The following is a 19135-nucleotide window of genomic DNA, read 5'->3' as shown; positions in this document are numbered from 1 at the left end:
AATATCTATTCTACTAATGTCTATAGGCCACCTTATTTTACTTAATCCCTAGATTGTTGAAAAATATATCACTGCAGTAGAGGAGCTCAGTATTTTAAAGAGCCATTCATCTAACTGTGTTTTAAAGTAATAACTCCTTATTATAGAAGGCTTCCCAAAGCTGGGCAGTGAGGAACTGGTTGGAGTTAGATGGAATAAGCAGAGGAAGACAGCGTCCCAGGCAGAGGAAATAGCGTGTGTACAGAAACAGGAGAAAGCTTAATATTTTCTAGAAACTATAAGTACAGGGTATTCTCTAGTTTCAGATACTCGATTTCACAAAATTCATATTTTCCATTTCATTGAACTGTGTGCCATATCATGCCTAATTTTTTGGAGATGTTCTGTGGAACAGTAATTTTAATTTCTGGTATGGGAGCACTGCCAGTAAGAGAAAAGGCTAAGCCATGGAAGGGGGTCCTGAAGGTTCTTAAAAGTGCTTATGCTGAGCTTAGCAGACCTGCATCAGCCCAACTCAGAGGATCTACAACTGTCTCCTGTCCCTTTCCCTTTCTTTTGCAAGCAGAGGGGCTCACTTGCCAGTCAGGGTCAGCATCACCAGTGAGCATCAGTTCCCAGGGCCTGGCCCAATCACCCTCCTATCCCCTGCCTCTATTAGACAGTTAGGCACGTAGCAAGCTTTACCGAGGTCACCTGAGTTTGTAGAGGAGAGCAGCCAAGGCCTCGCCCCCATGGTGGTCTCTGCTGCTGATGCTGGGGGGGATAGTGAGGATAGAGACTCCCCACTCCCCAACCCCCAGCAGCCTTGACAACACCTGCTCCAGGTGTCTGTCACAGGCTAGTTCAGAAGTTCAAAGAGCAGGGGCTTTCCAACCATCTTTCCCAGCCCTGTGGCAGAGAGGCAGAGACCTGGAAAGGAGACACTTCCCAGGGAAGGCTGTATGGTGGTTCTTCTGTAGCAGATACCTCTCATACTTTCAGATGCTGAATTTCAGACAAATTTTCAGAAATGTGATGCTGCCTATAATTCCATTCAGGAAACATGTGGTGATCTCTAAACAGAAGTAGGAAATGGCAGGAAATAAAACCTGAAGAGACTGTTGGGAATTTAAATTATAAGAATTCGTGTAAAAAAATCTACAAACAATAAATGCTGGAGAGGGTGTGGAGAAAAGGGAACGCTCTTGCACTGTTGGTGGGAATGTAAACTGATACAGCCACTATGGAGAACAGTATGGAGGTTCCTTAAAAAACTAAAAGTAGAACTACCATATGACCCAGCAATCCCACTACTGGGCATATACCTTAAGAAAACCATAATTCAAAAAGAGTCATGTACCAAAATGTTCACTGCAGCTCTATTTACGATAGCCAGGACATGGAAGCGACTTAAGTGTCCATCGACAGATGAATGGATAAAGAAGATGTGGCACATATATATAATGGAATATTACTCAGCCATAAAAAGAAACGAAATTGAGTTATTTGTAGTGAGGTGGATGGACCTAGAGTCTGTCATACAGAGTGAAGTAAGTCAGAAAGAGAAAAACAAATATCGTATGCTAACACATATATATGGAATCTAAAAAAAAAAAATGGTCATGAAGAATCTAAGGGCAGGACAGGAATAAAGAAGCAGACCTACTAGAGAATGGACTTGAGGACACAGGGAGGGGGAAGGGTAAGCTGGGAGAAAGTGAGAGAGTGGCATGGATATATATACACTACCAAATGTAAAACCAATAGCTAGTGGGAAGCAGCCACATAGCACAGGGAGATCAGCTTGGTGCTTTGTGACCACCTAGAGGGGTGGAATAGGGAGGGTGGGAGGGAGGGAGATGCAAGAGGGAAGAGTTATGGGAACATATGTATATGTATATGTATAGCTGATTCACTTTGTTATAAAGCAGAAACTAACATACCATTGTAAAGCAATTATACTCCAATAAAGATTTAAAAAGAAAAAAAATTCATTTAAGACGTTTTCTGTGGAAAAAGAAAAAAGTCATGTATAAAGGTAATAAGGATTTTGGATTCTCTCATTTTAAAAAAAATTATGTGAAGCTATTAAGAATATTATTATCAGATATGTGTTTTACAGAGGCCACTCTGGCAGCAAAGTGGAGATGGCAGAAGAGCAAACCTTTGGGTCTAAATTGAGACCTGAAGTGAAGGGATGGGCTCTTGTCAGGTCTTGGTGACTAGAATGACTTATTATTTACAAGTTAATGTTAATGTTACTTAACTGCCCGGCTTTTGTGGCTTGTCTTCCCAAATGGAAATTTGTAACTTGAAAGGAGGAATTATGTTTCCTGGGTTTTTTTCATTTTTTCTTGTTTTTTTTCCTCTCTGCTTTCTTCTTTATATACCTAGCAGCTAACATCATGTCTTATATAATGTATTTATCTACTGATTTAGCCAAGTGTTGAGACTGATGTGTGCATGATGTTGACATGTATTTTTCCTCTGTAACTGTAATAATTACATAAACTGATTTGAAATTCAATAAGAAATTTTTCCATCGGTCTTATGCCTACCTCAGCTAATTCAAGGTTTTCAAACGAGTCCATTGCAGTACTCTAAACCGCTCCTCAGGCCTGGTGATAACACTGATAATGCTTCATTTCTCTTTGATTGGATTCTTGCACTGAGCTTTCAGCACTTTCTATTTTGTCCTGATAAACTTAACTTGAATTGAGTTATCAAGGAAGATGTGGAAAGACACAAGAATCTATAGATTTTAAACTGCAGGTCTAAAATAAATTTATATATATTACTATTATATTAATTATATATTGATATATTAATAACAAAACAGAAGAAAAATACCCCTCTGAGAGAATTTAAAAAAAAAAAAAAAGTAAACAGAGCTTTGAAATATAACCAGGGAAGAAAAGAGGGGAATGGCCATATAATTCTGAAAGTTAGGGTCTACAAGATCTTTGAGGATTAAAGGATTAAAAGATAAAGGCAACAAATTGAACATACAGTAGAAAAAGCTAAGAAATTTACACATAAATGAAACTCAAATAAAAATGAATCTTTGAGACTCCAAGAGGGACACACATGGTAATTATTCTGTCAGAGAGAAATCGGAGCAACAGAACAGAAATTGTAGCACTAAAAAAGAAGCTTCATTGCTCCATTACCCTATAAGGAAGAGTCACAAAGGAACAATTTACCATCTCAGAGAGGTGCTGAAGTAAAATAGATGCAGTCATAAGCACCTCAAAGTACAGAATCACAAAGCAAAATAACCGTGACAAGCTAGAGCACTCACTACCCTCATCGTCACCAAGCTGGAGTCTCACAGATAAGAGGCCAGCCATGAAGGCTCAGCCATTCTGGGTTGAGTGCAATTAACTGGGTGAAGCATTAACTCTTAGAGACTTTTAGGTCACCTTTCTTGGTGTCCAAGTAACTTGAAGGAACCAGCATGCTTGGTAAATGCCCCATTCACCACTAGACATTGACTGCGTCACTGAGAAGATCCAGAATTACAAATATGCAATTATAGGTACAGAGAGACACTATTAGGGATTTTTTTCCCACTTTTTATTCTTTCATTTGGCCTCCATTACTGACCATTTACCAAGTGTTGTGCCAGCTGTTAAGAAAACAAAACATGAGATATAGCCCCTTGTCAGGAGTTGGCAATATCTTAGAATGGCTTTTATTTACATTTTGAACCAATACTCAAGTCTCATATCTTCAGAGATGTTGCGACTTGGGTAGAAGCTGATATTTCAGAATATATATATAGAAATTAGCAAAAATATGTTTTAAGCATTTGAATAAATATTTTTCTATCAGTGAGGAATTGTGATGGCTGTGGATAACAGAAGAACCCAAAATAACTCTTAAACAAGAAAGGAGTTTCTTTCTTGCTCATGTAAGATAAATTCAAAGGCAGGGATTTTGGAATCATCATACTATAGCTAGTGTCATCAGGGATCCAGGCACCTGTCTTTTTGCTGTACCCATATAAGTATTTTTCACAAGTTCATGAGGAAGGTCCAGGATGGCTGCAAGAGCACCACAGTCACGTCTGTGACGCAGGCCAGAAGGAGAAAATGTAGAAGGAGCAATGCTTCCTGGCTGAATCAGCTCCCTTTGAATTGAAGCCTTCCTGAAATCCCACACAGTACTTCTCACAAGTCAGAATTAGTCCCTTGGTCATATCTAGTTTTAATGGAAACTGGGAAATGTATTCTTTTATTCAGTGGTTGGGAGAGGAAGGGGCAGGGGGCACAGTGTTCCCAGTTAAAAATCAGAATTCTCTTACAAAGGAGGAAGCAAAGAAGGAATCTAGGGATAGAACACTAACAATCCTTGATACAACAGTACTAGAGTTAACTTTATGGGACATGTATAGGTGGTTCTGCTTGACAGCAGGAAGGATGAATTAACTGATTAAATAGGGCTCTAGCTACTTACTTTTTTTGGTTTCGTTCTCTTTATAGTGACTAGAAGTCTAAGGTCAGCTTTGCAGGTGGCAAGAAATACGGCCACATTAGATAATCTACCTCCAGCTTTGCAAGGGAGAAAGAATCATTACAGTTTCTTCATTTATTGCATTTCTTTTGGCCTTGTAAACCAGTGAAATAGCTGCTCTTTGTTGTGCAGTTTGCTCATCTATTCAAAAGGAGTAGTCATGTCAGCTACCATTTTTTATATAGTCACAATGTGCCAACTGCTGTGCTAAGGCTTACAGGGATTCTCTCTTTTATCCTTCAGCAAAACTGAGGTAGATGGTATTATTTCCCCCATGTTACCAATGACACTGAGGCTTAAATAAGTTGAGTGAAGAAGTTTAGATCATATGGCTTAGCAGACAGTAAAACCAGCTTTAAGTAAGGGTCCAGCTAGCACTACACTCATCATTCTGAAATTTACCAGTTAAGCAGCAGGATGCTTCTACTGACAGGTGTTACACACTCTTTGGGAAGTGGACAGTAATTCCTGATAATCAAAAGCCAGTAGGTCTAAAAATACCTATGTTGGTGTATTTTCACTCACTCAGTGTAATTGAGATTCTTTCTCTTAAGAAACCATTTTTGTGAGTGGTAGTCTATTTGGGACTTAAAGAAGATTTTTATTTTGTTTATTTATTTTCATTTACACATATTTACTCTGCTCAGAAAATTCTTTTCCTGCTGTTAGCAGTATCATCATAGAACATCTTTGCTGTAAAAGCAAGTGCTTAGGGCTTCCCTGGTGGCGCAGTGGTTGGGAGTCCGCCTGCCGATGCAGGGGACGCAGGTTCGTGCCCCGGTCCGGGAGGATCCCACGTGCAGCGGAGCGGCTGGGCCCGTGAGCCATGGCCGCTGAGCCTGCGCGTCCGGAGCCTGTGCTCCGCGGCGGGAGAGGCCACAACAGTGAGAGGCTCGCTTACCGCAAAAAAAAAAAAAAAAACCAAGTGCTTAACATAAAGTGAAATCGTTCTAAAGTGTTTTAAATGATTCACTACCTTTGGTTTCCTTAGAGCAGAGTGGCCTTAACCACATAGTTTTGAATTTGAGTATCTGATACAAGTTTAATTGTAGTTTTTATTTTGTTTAGTTGGTTTGCGGTAAGTGTTGTTTTTTAGGCCTCTGTTACACAGATAGATAAATATGGAGAAAATAATTTAAGAAAAGAAGCAAAGAGGGCTTCCCTGGTGGTGCAGTGGTTGAGAGTCCGCCTGCCAATGCAGGGGACACGGGTTCGTGCCCCGGTCCGGGAAGATCCCACATGCCGTGGAGCGGTTGGCCAGTGAGCCATGGCCGCTGAGCCTGCGCGTCTGGAGCCTGTGCTCCGCAATGGGAGAGGCCACAACAGTGAGAGGCCCACATACCGCCAAAAAAAAAAAAAAGAAAAGAAGCAAAGAGATGAGATACACTCACAAAGAAATACCCTTTGGGCAAATTAGCCTGTACCTGTACACTCAGATGAGAAATTTTAAAAAAAGACCATGAAAGCTGTTCTTTTCTTATCTTCCTTCTTTAGTGAAGGAGAAAACATTATGAGGAGAGATGTATGATATGTGTGAATCTGAATATTTTCCTTAGAGAAGAAGAATCATTGTATGCTGGTATTAGTATTTTGACCCAACCCCTGACATCACTTTACTGGTTCCTATTGGTTTCATCCACTTTGAATTCTTTTTATTTTGTAAAATGCTGTCAGTGAGGCAGGTTCTAGTTTGAAAGAGCACATGATCACACTAGAGTTGCAGGCATCAAAGGACATAATCATGTCCAGAGAGATGACGTCCAGGCCACCTCATTTCATCTCCGTCAAGCAGCACAGCTTCCAAATGAAGCATCATTCTGGGGCTTCAGGGCTGATTGTTTCTCTCACTTGGAGTTTTACTCCAAGTAAAACTCACTTTGTCCTTCACTTTCAAACAAATCATTTCCTGTGAAAATCAAAAAGTCCTCCAAGCAACCATGGAAGAGCTGATAAGCAAAGCCAAATAAACCAAAATGTATTTTACCTCTTGATTTTGTTTTCTCTGTGTGAAGCACTTGCCAGTATGTTAAACATAGTGCCAGGTGTTGTAGGGTTTGATGAAAAATATAAAACAGGCTTGATCACCAAGTTTCTTTCTTGCTGCATAAGGAGGTACTTGGGTAATACTTAAAATAGAATTGTGAATTATCAAAGCAAATGAACAAACAAAAATGGGTCCCCCAAAGAGAGGCAGTTTTAAGAAGTGTTTGCACAGATGGATAAAAAATATATATTGTCATTTTAAAACAACCTATTTTTTTGTGTTGACCTAAAGAAAATATATGAAAGTCAACATAACCATGTATTCACAAAGAATGCAGATACTATACTATATATTCACATTTCAGTTTTTATACTCCAAACAGTAAAAGTTAACAAGAGACCTAGACCTTGAAATATTGGAAAGTTCTCAATAAGTAGAAGAGCTAGTGTTAGGAGCATGATGCAGAAATCAGCAACTCATATCTGGTGGTGTGATTAGATTAGTTAACCGCATATCGCGGGAGTGTGTTATACAGCTTTTTAGGGACAGTGTTTATACAAATACAATCACATATACATAAAATAAGCCTTATATAAAAGTCTTCAAATGGTAATGATGAGCCCCAAACAAAACTGTGTTCTTACTTTATTTTTATTTATCTTATTTATTATTATTTTGGTAAAACTACGTAACTTACATATAAAGTATCTATCAACAAAATAGTGGTCAGTTTGTAACTCTTCAGTAAAATCATGTGTCAATAATCATATTACTGTAGCTGATAACCAGGATGATACATAAATAATTTCAGCTGTTATAGCAGTCAGGCTAGGAAAGGCATTACCTTATAACACACACACAAAAAAGAAAAACACCAAAATATTAGTGGTTTAAAGCAACAAAGGATCTGCTCATGTCTCAGGAACCTAGGCTAATGGAAGTTCCAACATTTTATGATGCCACCTCTTACCTCAAGGCTTTAGGATTCATCACAGAGATAAATAGTGACCTACCACTAGCACTTACTCACAATATATGACCACAGCTAGTCACTTGGCTGCTCCTAACTTCAAGAGGGTAGGGAATTATAATCCTCCATAAACCTTGAAATGGAAGGCAACTAGCCATTGGTGAACATTACTCGTATCTTCCCACAATTTATTTGCTGCTTTTATTGGCCAAGATTCCCTATCATTCTTTCTGCAGAAAGGCGTAAAGAATTTTCTTTCTGCTGATTGATAGCACTGTTATCTTGAAAACATCTTCTTTTTTGGTGGTACCCATTAAAAATGACAAAATTCTTCAGTTGACTACTGCTCTGGAAAAATTGATGACATTCAAGACTATGCCTGTACCAGTACAATTGGTTGAAGATTAAATATCAGAACGTGAAACATGTTTGACATGCATGAAACAGTTTGTCAGTTTTTCAAAGCATTAAACATACAGTTACCTACCATGGGACGCAGCAATTCCACTCCTAGGCATATACTCAAAAGAATTTTTTAAAACGTTCACATAAAACCTTGTACACAAATGTTTCTAGCAGCATTATTCATAATAGCCAAAAAGTAGAAATAACCCAATTGTTCCATCAACTGATGAATGGATAAACAAAATATGATATATCCACACAATGAAATATTACACAGCTATAGAAAAGAATGACGTACTAAAATTTGGATGAACCTTGAAAACATCATATTAAATGAAAGAAGCCAGAAACAGAAGACACACACACACACATGCAGATTTACTTACATAAATACACATATGTACGTATATAAACACATGCATATACACGTCATCTTATATTTGCAAAGTTGCAATTGAGGGTTTTGTTTTTAAGTATGTTGACCAAAGGTTCATGTAGTATAATAGGAAAGCACTTAGCCCTATTGAAGGTGACGGGCTTGGCAGATAGAACTCTCTTCTTCTACCTCCCTCCCCTTTAGAGAGTTTATTGGTATACTTTTCTGAGATAAAATGGGAGAACAAATCCAAGAATTCATAAAAGAAGGTTAGACAATCAGTGACTAGAAATTAGAGCCTAAAGTACTAGTAAAAATTTTTTTTTAAAAAAAAGGAACCCACTCTGACAAATCAGCTAAACTTTCCTTATTTAACAGCACCAAAGAGCAAGAGCCTGTGCTTGCTTTTAATCAGCAAGCCTCCCTGCTCTGAATTACTTTTTGCCTCTAACTCAGGAATCCACTGCATTTTCAGACTTAGTTTCTAAGGGGGAGTGATGAGAAATATGACTGTGTTCCAAAAGGTTGCAGCAAATTATATGTGGATTTGATCTGAGAGCCATGAATTGTAAGGAACAATTCACAGCTTGATTTTAAGCTTCAATCCTATGATCTCATGGACCAAGATATGGTGAATGATATGTAACTTCTCTAATGGAACTGCAGGGAGAACTACCAAATCTGTTGTCAATATAAGTGACATTCATTCATCCCTTTATTTATACAAACAGGTATTTATTGAACACTTATCTATCAGGCAACATGGAAATCACTAGGAATAAAAGATGTACAAGACAAAAATCTCTACCTTGAAAATGTCACAGTGCATTAAGGAAAGGCAAACATATCACAAACCCTTAGAGAAATGGTGGGATGGACAGTAATAATAATAGACTTTTGTGCTCCTCTGATAACATAGTGATACATCTAATTCTGCTGGGGTCTGAGCTTCACGGAGGAGGTGATGCCAAATATGAGTCTCGAGGCAAATGTGTAGGAAAACAAAGGTGGAAAATAATAGTCCAGACAGAGAAAACATTATGAGGAAAAACATAAGAACATGTCATATTCTGAATCCTGCAGTTTATATGGAATGACTACAACCTGTGACATCTGTGAAGAAATAACACAAAAGATTGACAAGGAGGGACTAGATCATGCCATAATAAGATTGGTCTTCATCCTATAGGCAATGGAAAGCTATTGCAGGATTTAAACAAGAGAGAGTTTGGATCAGGTTAGATTTAGGACAATGTAGAAGATGAAGTGGAAGGAGTCTAGAAGCAGGAATACTCAGTAGACTATTGGAAGAGTTCAGGTGAGAGGTGGCAAGTTCAAGTCAAAGTCCAGGTGAGAAGTGGTAAGAATGGAGAGTAGAGAAACTACACATGCTTTGGAGATAGACCTGATGGAGTTGTAACTATGTAAATGTGAGTGGTCTCAGATCATGCTCAGGTTATTAAATTGTGAGACACAGAAGAGCAGTAGGAAAGCTTTGAGGGGAAAGTCAAAGATGGAGCTTTAAGGTACTTGTGAACATTCAGAAAATTGAGCGGTGGAAATATGGGTCTGGCACTTAGGGAGGAGAACCAAACTAGAGAAACAGGTCATGGAGTCTCTGTGTATCACTAATAATAATGGTTGTATATGGCTGATGTTTCCCAGCAAAAGTTATACAGAGTAATGAAAGAAGATTGCCAAGAACAGAACCAAGGAGAAAGAAAAGATGCATCAGTCTGAGAGGTGGAAGAAACATAAAGGGCATGGTGTCAAAGAATGAGAAAATTTTAGGAAAGAGGGAAAATGTTTAGGAAATTTTATCATAGAATGATAAGTTTAGTAAAGAAAAGCACCCAGGGTTAACAATGAGAAGATCACCAGCAATCTCTGTTCGGGCAGTTTTCATGAAGTGGTGAGGCATGACTTACTTCGTAAAATCAGCACCAGTAGTCCCTAGCTTTTTAAATTAATTTCCAACAATTTCCTTAAGTCCCCCAGAATTTCTTATTTTTTAAAAAATTCTCACAAGTTCCCTACTTTCACAGTCCAAACGGGGAGAGGGAGTCCCCTGACATGTACAGTCTGGCTGAGAAAGAAGGCAGGTGTCCTGGAGTTCTCTTTGCAGAACTCGTGTAGAAATCTGGCCCTGCAGAGAGCTACAAGCAAGGCAAGCTGTCCCCCCAGTAAGAGTAAACTGGATTCCAGGTTGCCTGCTTGAAGGCAGTGGGGACAGTTAGGAGTAAGGAGGGCATAGTAAAGAGTAGAGAAAATTTAGAATAGCTGTCTGGGAAACAGTGACATAATTACACAAAGTAGGATGTTAAATTCATGCATAAGAAATGAGTGAGTGAACAGTTACCCACAGAGAATGAAAGTGGACCTGTGGCAATGGATTGTCCTAACACCTGCATTTACCACAACTGATTTTTTTTTTAATTTAGGCCATGCCAAGACAGGCATTTTAAGACCACTGTTCTTAATGTTCTATCTCATTGGATTTAATGAGTCATACTTAAAAACAAATGGACTGTTTTCTATAGGGCCGGATTCACCCTCAACTTCACAGAGTAGAAACTTAAAATGTTTGAAATTAACCCAAATCAATTTTTAAAAGATTTTCTCAGCAGAGAGAAGAGGACACATTTGGTTAAGACCCTGAGTGCCATGTGAAACATGTAAAAGATTGACTGAATGAAAATAGGCCATCCTTTGTCTCCCTTAGACACTAAGCCACCTTTTATTCTACTCTTTTTTACTTTAATTGGAAATATTTTAAAATTTTAGAACCAGTTTTTTTCTAAATATCTGAATACTTATTTTTCTCCCTTTCTAAAAAGAAATGTCAGAGATTAAAAAGTTAAATCTTCCTTCCTTGAAACTAGCAAGAAAAGAACTGTTTGGTTCTAATTGTAGGTATTGTCTGGATTATATATTTTCCAGTTTCCTAGTAGAGTTTCTAGTATGCTCTGCTAGTTTCCCCAGCAGTTTCAACCCCTAGTAGAACACTGGCTATTGTATAATCTCCCCAATTGAAAGTATCCACAGTCAAGAACAACAGCATGCATTCTGGGCATACTTATTTACCACAATTTCTCTCTAAATATCATAATGTCCTTTTACTATGAAATTTTGCAGGCTATGATGTAAAAGAGAGCCCTCTCTCTGTGTGGCTCTTTTCTTGGGGCTTCAAGGAAATTGGCCCCTTGCAGCTGGTGTTTCTGAAAGTGAGTTATCAAAATTACTAACCATTTCCATTTAGGTTGTGGATTAAATGTTTGCAAATGGCAGCTTTAGCCTCTGACAATTTAAAAACTGGACTTAGCTTAAAGTACCATCTGACACTAGGTTTTACCTTCTTTTAATTTCATTCCAAAAAATGACTCAGATATTCACTCGAAGCTACCCACCCCTTAAAATTATTTTCTATTAATGGGCAGAAACAGATTAAAGAACCTACAGTGTGCCTTGATTTATAGAGCCACCATGCTTTGATTCATTCAATAAACATGCATTGGGTATCTAGCCTACAGTGGGGTGCTGCATTTGCAGAGTTCGTAAGCATGGCCTTTTCCCTCAGGTCCTTGCAAACCAGTCAGTAAAGAACATTGTAAGTTCTACAGTAGAGGTGTGCACAGAGAGGAGGGCCATCACCATCAACTGTACTATATACTGATTTGTCTGAAGTTTAAAATATTTTGTATCAGAAGAGAGGGATCCCCATTTTATGTAATTAATTCAGCAATTCCTTTGATAAAACATAGCCCTTTTGTAAATGCTTTCTTAATTAGTTTCTTTCTAACTTTAGAATTTCTTAAAGTAAGTCACACTTATAATTTCTGCCCTTGAAATAAGTATGTAAGAGTAAATATTTGTGAGATGTTACAGCATCCTAATATGTTTTACACTATTAAAGTTTGTGTGAATTTAGAGTGAGAGTATATGTATTTCTTTTTCTTTCATGTAGAATCTTGCAACTGGGTGGGTTCTTAGAGATCATGTGCTCCTGGGATGGAAAACTTGAAGTCCAAAATTTAGAACTCACCAGGTCATACTGTGAGAGGGGACAAATAGGGCCTAATATACCAGTCTGCTTTTCACAAAAAAATATTTTAATCTATGCTTAGAATGTTCTTATGAGCATTGATTTGGCAAAAATATATTTAAATTCTCAAATTTTATATTTAGAAAATCTCATGTAAATTTATTAGGTCATGTTCAAGAAAGCCTTAAAGAACAAATCATGAATAAAAAATAGCCACTTCTAGAAGTTGTTCCTTTTTTCAACACTGTTTGTTTGTTAAAGCCACAGTTATGATATATGCTCTCTAAAAGGTCAATTAGCAGATTCCCCAGGATATTTAAAGTTTTGTGTTATCTTCTAAATGTCAAGTTGAAGTTAGAAATGTTACATTTGGGAGAATTTTGCCATAAAATAGTCCAAATGATGAAAAGCAAATATTCCAGGTCAAGGATAAGGGAGTGGTAGGGAATCATACTTTGCCTCCAGAAGCCTGAGAGGCTCCAAGGCCAGATCAGTTGGCCAATCAGTTCCCAACAGTGGCCCACTCCCTGAGATTGCAAGGGAATTGAACTCTTTTTAATATTTGGCCTCTTTTCACTGACCGACCCCTATGAACTGGTGTGAAGTAGTACAAAAGACAGTTTTTCATGCTTTTTTAATATGAGGAAGGCCAGAGCCTACACATAAACTATGGGGTATGTTCTAGGAGAGGTCTGAAAGTATAAAGAGAAGAAAATAACCAATGGGACAAAGTGTTGGTCCTAGTGAAGACCAAGCGGAATAAAATTGAAAGCTCTGATAGAAGGATGACCTTTGAACAATTCTTTTTCAGATCCTGGAGGAAAACAGGCGAGGATAGATGTGGCTATAGATATCTTTGTTCATGTCTGAGTTTAAAGTTGAAAAAGCTCATTCCTAATCTCTTCAGTTTTCACTGGGAAGCAAGGCAAGGCCATTTTCAAAAAGATTTGTAGGAGGGAATAAGGATTGGGATTGTAGGAGAGTTGTGGGCATTTGGGATATCAGTTGTGGGAATGGGGAAAATCACTGATTAGGGACAGGTAAAAGTTTCCTCCCAGCAGTGAGGATCCAGCTGCAGTTGAATACTGTGATTGTGGCGTTTCACCAATATGCCTGGTTATGTTAATTCTCCACCAGTAAAGAGCAACTTAGATGTAGAAAGTAAAACCATAGAAAGAAACAAACATAAAAGTTTATAGGTTGACTTTATAGGAGAACCTAAATACAAAAACACTGAGCGTCTGGTGAAAGTGGTTAAAGTCGTTTACAATTAAAGTCTGACAGAGAAGGATGCAAAGCCATGCAGTTAGTGAAGCATCAGGAAAAAAGGAGTGTGGAAGATCTCTAAGACAGAACAGTTATCCTAGGAGTAAGGAAGTAAGAGATCTTGAAGGAAAGGAATAAGAAATCTGTGTATGTGATTAAGATCAGGGATCAGCTGACTTCCTGTAAAGGGTAAGATAGTAAATGTCTGTGGCTTTGCAGGCCATATGGATTCTGTTAGACTTCTCAACTCTGCCCTTGAAGTTGAAGGTATTCATAGATAAGTAAACAAATGGGCATGGCTATGTTTCAGTAAAACTTTATTTACAAAAACGGGGTGTGGTCTGTATTTGTCTCAAGGGCTATAGTTTGTTGACCCCTCTTCAAGATAATGACAATTACCAGGATGTGGAGGAAGTTAAGTGGAGGTGAAGGCTGTTAGAAACCAAGGGGCCAAGATGCTTTAAGATTAGTATATTGAATATAAACCATCTAGATCTAACAGACATCTAGAGAACACTTCACCCAACAACAACAGAAAAACACATTCTTCATAAATGTACAAGGAACATTCTCCAGGACAGATCATATGCTCGGCCACAAAATGAGCCTTGGTAAATTTTAAAAGGATTGAAATAATACAGTATATGTTCTCTGATCACAGTGGAGTGAAATTAGAAATCACAAATCACTAGCAAAGAAATCTGGGAAATTCACAAGTATATGAAAATTAAATAATGCACTCCTAAATTGCTAATGGATCAAAGAAGAAATCACAAGGGAAATGACAAAATACTTTGAGATGAATGAAAATGAAGACATAACACACCAAATATGGATGCAATTAAAGCAGTGCTTAGGGGGAAATTTATAGCTATAAATGCCTACATTAAAAGGAGAAAAATATCACAATCAAAAATCTAATCTTTTATCTTAAGAGAAAGAAGGAGCAATAATCAGGTCTGAGATGGCCTGAGGAGATGGAATGGGATGAAAGCCCAGATAGAGAAGTTGACCTTAGCTGAGAAGAATGGCTTCTCTTCGTAACTGGAGCATAGAAAAGTAGAATGGTTTATATGTTTGCTATAAGATTATAAATTTCCCATCTTTACTGCTTTCATCTGTTTTCTCTGTAAAGCTGAAGTTGAGGTCATTTGCAGAGAGTAAAGGGAAATGGAGCATTGGAGATTTGAGCAATAGTTTTTGTGTAGAATGGTTAAAATAGTCCTCCTATAGAGTTGACTAGAGAAAACTATTGAGACTTTCAGGCTGTTGAGGATCTTTTTGAGGCTGGTAGTAGTGTGTTACAGAGGAACTACTGATCTGCCGTGTTGTGTAATTCCTTCAGCTGCATTTGGTTAGGTGGGTGAAGGCACAGAAGAGGCAAATGTTTGTGTTCATATATAGCTAGATGGGTGAAATGAGAAGATAAATAGGCAGGGAAATTTAAGATGTTGAAATGATGGGTCATGGTCAATAAGCTAGTTAAGGACAGAACTAAAGAAAGGAAAAAACTAAGGAATAGGGAGCAAATAGATCACTTAACTGGAGGTCACCAGGAGGTCTAATATACAAATCGGCTTCATGAGGGCAGAGAAACTGTTTTGTTTGCTAATGAGTCCCAGCCCCTGGAATAGTGCCTGGCACAGAGTAAGTTTAAAATATTTGTATTTGTTGAATGAATGATCATGACAGAGTAGGGATCATTTAGGAAGAAAGCTGGAAGAATGGAAGGTTGTGGTCAGAGTTGGATGCTTGAATGGTGATAGAGAGGCGGAGCATTATGGGTAACACCTTGTATGTCTGACATGCACATACAGTAGGTTCTTGGTAACTATTAGCCTTAATCATTAAGTTTTTTGGCCTTTTATAGGAAATAAGTATTTTTTGAGAAATTAAGTAGAAAGTAATTCCTCTACAAATGGATGAATTGACATTTCCCAAATAAGTATCATTTAAAGCCATTGAAACAATCAAAGTTGTTAATTCTACCTCATATGGGCAGAATAAAAAAAAAACAAATAAATAAACAAACAAAATACTAGTAGGAATGATCTTCCTTTCCAAATTAGCCTAGTCTAGTTCTCAAAGCCAGAAGCTCGGAGTACTTCTTATGCTTTCTATTGTTTTATTTTGCTTATCACAAGTGTGGGAAATTTTAGATTCACAATACTGTATCACCTTTCTAAAGTGTATTGATCTTTCGGTAGTCTTTGAAAGACCTCTTTTTTTGCTTTTAGAATAAGGTTGAAGTCTCATTAAAAATAGACTATTTGCAAAGGAAAGGTTTACAGACAGAGACTGAAATGGCAATAATCTAATGTTTAAACAACGCCAGTTTTTTTCCATTTAGCTAAATGTATCAAAGAAGTACTTTGGTTTTGAGGATTCACGTCTTCTTTGGCTAACTTGTGGTAATTCTTACCCTGCTTCTCTCCCACACCCCACTGTGTAATTACTTGTACACAGTAGATATTAATAAGTCTGTATTGACTGTTCTTTAATTATGTATGGAGTTCGTTCAGGTTTTTTCTGTGAGATGTTATGGGAAAACCCGAATGAACTTTTTGGCCAGCCCAAGAACAAGCAGTTCTCTGAAATGCCCTTCTCTGTACCTCTTTGCTGGGTAAATTTCTCTTATGATCCAGTTCAAATATCGTCTCTGAAATTATCCCCCACTCTTACAGGCGAATAATCAGGCCTCTGTCCTTAGAGTAGTTCTTTACTGTTTTCTATCATATTACCATTATTTACTGGTGTAGCTATTTCTCATCGTTGCCTTTTATCTATCAAGGAGCAGGGAATTTAGCTTATTCATCTTAGGATCTCCATACCTGTGTGTGCCTGCTATGTATAAAGTGCTCCAGGTTTGTCTGGCAAATAGTATGACAGTGAGAAAACTCATTCTACAAGAACGCTGTAGGCTTATGTTGGAAAACCCTGCCCTCTAAAGGATTTTGCCTCTTTAAAATTTTCCTGCATTTAGGATACTGCTGTTAGGTGAGCAATGATTAATTGATTATGGCTCTGTAATCCAATCAGTGGATGTAATTAACTTAGAGAAATGTTAGCCTTTTTCCCTACACCAACTTTTTTTTTCTTTTCTCTTTAAAAAAAAATTTTAGGGACTTCCCTGGTGGTCCAGTGGTTAAGACTCTGTGCTCCCAGTGCAGGGTCCTGGGTTTGATCCCTGGTCGGGGAACTGAGATCCCACATGCCACATGGTGCAGCCTAAAAAATAAAAAAAAATTATACAATTTTGAAAGGTTACAGCTTCTTTTAATTAAGCATACAACATAGTTGATTTTCAATATATATTTATTAAAAATACAGATGTCCACCAAGATGTTAACAGTGACCATTATTTGGGTGGTGGCATTTTTATTTTTTAACTTTTTTCTCTAGATATAATTTTTTTCATTCTTTGAATTTTCTATTTCATGATATATATTAGGGGAAAATTCCATTTTTTAGAAGATATGGTACATGATGGAGACATTTAAGAGAAATAAATGCTTTGGTACAGTTTGGAACCAGGCAGCTGGTTCAAAATGGACCAGTCCATGCTCCAGTAACAAATCTCAGTGGCTTAGGAAAACAAAAGTATATTTGCTGTAGATAGACAGGGGTTCTTCTACATCCAATATTGCACATCCAATCCTCCATCTCAAAGTAGTTTCCAAAGTTGCTGCAACCAGAGGAGGGAGAGATGGAAGAGACCAGCCAGCTCTCACCTGCCTCAGCACATGTCATTTGCCATGACCAAAACAAGTGCCATGGCCCCAAGCTTACTACAAAGTAAAGTGGAAAATGCAGGGGAGCACATATTGTGTACTGACTGAGCAGCAGTTGTCTCTGAACATGACTACAACTCGTTTCATTTTACAGTTACTGTAATGAATGTATGTTGGATCCAGACTGCGGTTTCTGCTATAAGATGAATAAATCAGCCGTCAGTGACTCCTCCTGTGTTCCAGTTAATAAAGCATCTACAAACGAGGCAGCCTGGGGCAGGTACGTAGCTCAGTATATACCATAAGAATATACAATAAAATTTCAGAATGAGTCTTATTTTTAAACTTACAGAATGACTGCAGTTACAGTCAATGACTCTACTTCTTTTAAATTGGTCTTCTTTTAAAGAATCTTTGAAACTGGTCTTTATAACTACATTACTTTGCAGCATATTCTGATGAGTGTGGGTAGACAACATTGCAACTGTATGTTTCACAAACTTAGAATATAAACTCTAGCCTAGACTTCAGGAAATCCAAATTTCAGACCCAGCGTTGTCCTAATAAGCTACATGACTTTGGATCTTGAGGCAGGTATTTCTAAATATTGCCAAGGCAGTTTCTCCTGCTGGGTATTTTTAAATTATACTAATAATTTCCAAACTCCCAAACTTAAGTGAAAGACAGAAAATTGTCAAGTCAAAATGAATTATTATCACTTTAAATTCTTTTATTCTTTTAGTACTTTCCTGGAAGTCAGAGAAATTAAACAAAATAAGGATAAAGTTGGTAATTATAGGCAAGTATGAGAAAGTATAAACCTTTTCTCTTTTTGACAAATCACATTGGTTTATAGTAGGCACATAAAAGAAATATTAGTATAGAACAAATATGAACTAATATTCATATTCATGGACACAAAAACATGTAAGTATTATTTGACATGGCTTTAACCTCTTTTATGTTTTAAATTCTCATAAAAAGAATAGTATCCTCTCATTCTGTCTCCTAATACTGATGAAGGCAATGAAATCTGTAATAAAGTGCTTGTATCTCCTAGGAGCCACGAAGTATAATATATCATTATTAATCATTATGCTGTTGTCATTAATCATTTTATTAGGGAATTACTCCAAAGAAGTAGAAATAAATTATATGGTAGTTGAGTGAAAATCCAGACCACATTTTAAATACACTGATTAAAAAGAAATATGTAAAAGAAATGCAATTATTACTTAAAATGAAAACATGAAAGAGCTTCTTTTAAAAGACCCAGCACATACTTTTCATCAGTCAAGCTTTATTAGGAAGTTAATTGATTAAATATTTTTAGATGTAATAGTTTACAGCTTTATCCTGTAAAATCCTAATCCTTTATCAAAATCCTTATGATTTTTTTCAATAGAAAAAACCTGAAAGTTACCAGTCAAGAATTATGAACATTATGAAATCTGTGTATGTAGTTTCCTGTATTTCATGGAATTAATTTACAAACTTAAGAGAAATGTCTACTGATGGTAAGGGGACGCTAAAATTAGATGTTTCTCTCTTCCTCAGTAGAAGGTCTAGAGGTCAGAGGTCTCAAAATAAGAGTCTTGTTCTTTTTGCAAATAACAAATTGTACAACTTTTTAATAGAAATGTGTATTACTTCTTTTATTTCAACTTATTCTTAGATTTTATTTATATTTTTGTACCATTATTCCTTGGTTACACACACTACTAGAGAAAAGTGAAAACAGATAATACCCAAGTAGGAAAAATACAAAGAACTAAACAAAATATACAAAGAACTTTCATGTTTGTGGACTATTCTTAGAATAACCTCAAATTCTTTACTGCCCGTCCCCCCCGAAAAAAAAAACTGG

At 37.2% G+C, this 19135-nt stretch overlaps 1 protein-coding gene across 1 annotated transcript in view; it reads left to right on the top strand.

The window, feature by feature from the left end:
- Positions 1-19135, top strand: part of SLC2A13 (solute carrier family 2 member 13) — a gene marked incomplete at both ends in the record, with an annotated part of 424910 nt that overhangs the window by 323065 nt on the left and 82710 nt on the right. The window contains one exon of the mRNA XM_082665776.1: positions 17423-17548. Within this exon, the coding sequence (XP_082521902.1) occupies positions 17423-17548 (126 nt within the window). The remainder of the gene's footprint in view (positions 1-17422; positions 17549-19135) is intronic.

This window comes from Grampus griseus, assembly GCF_964374135.1.
Source record: "Grampus griseus genome assembly, chromosome: 11".
Lineage (NCBI taxonomy): Eukaryota > Metazoa > Chordata > Mammalia > Artiodactyla > Delphinidae > Grampus > Grampus griseus.
Note: the sequence above shows the minus strand (reverse complement) of the source record. Positions and strands in the feature narration are given on the sequence as shown.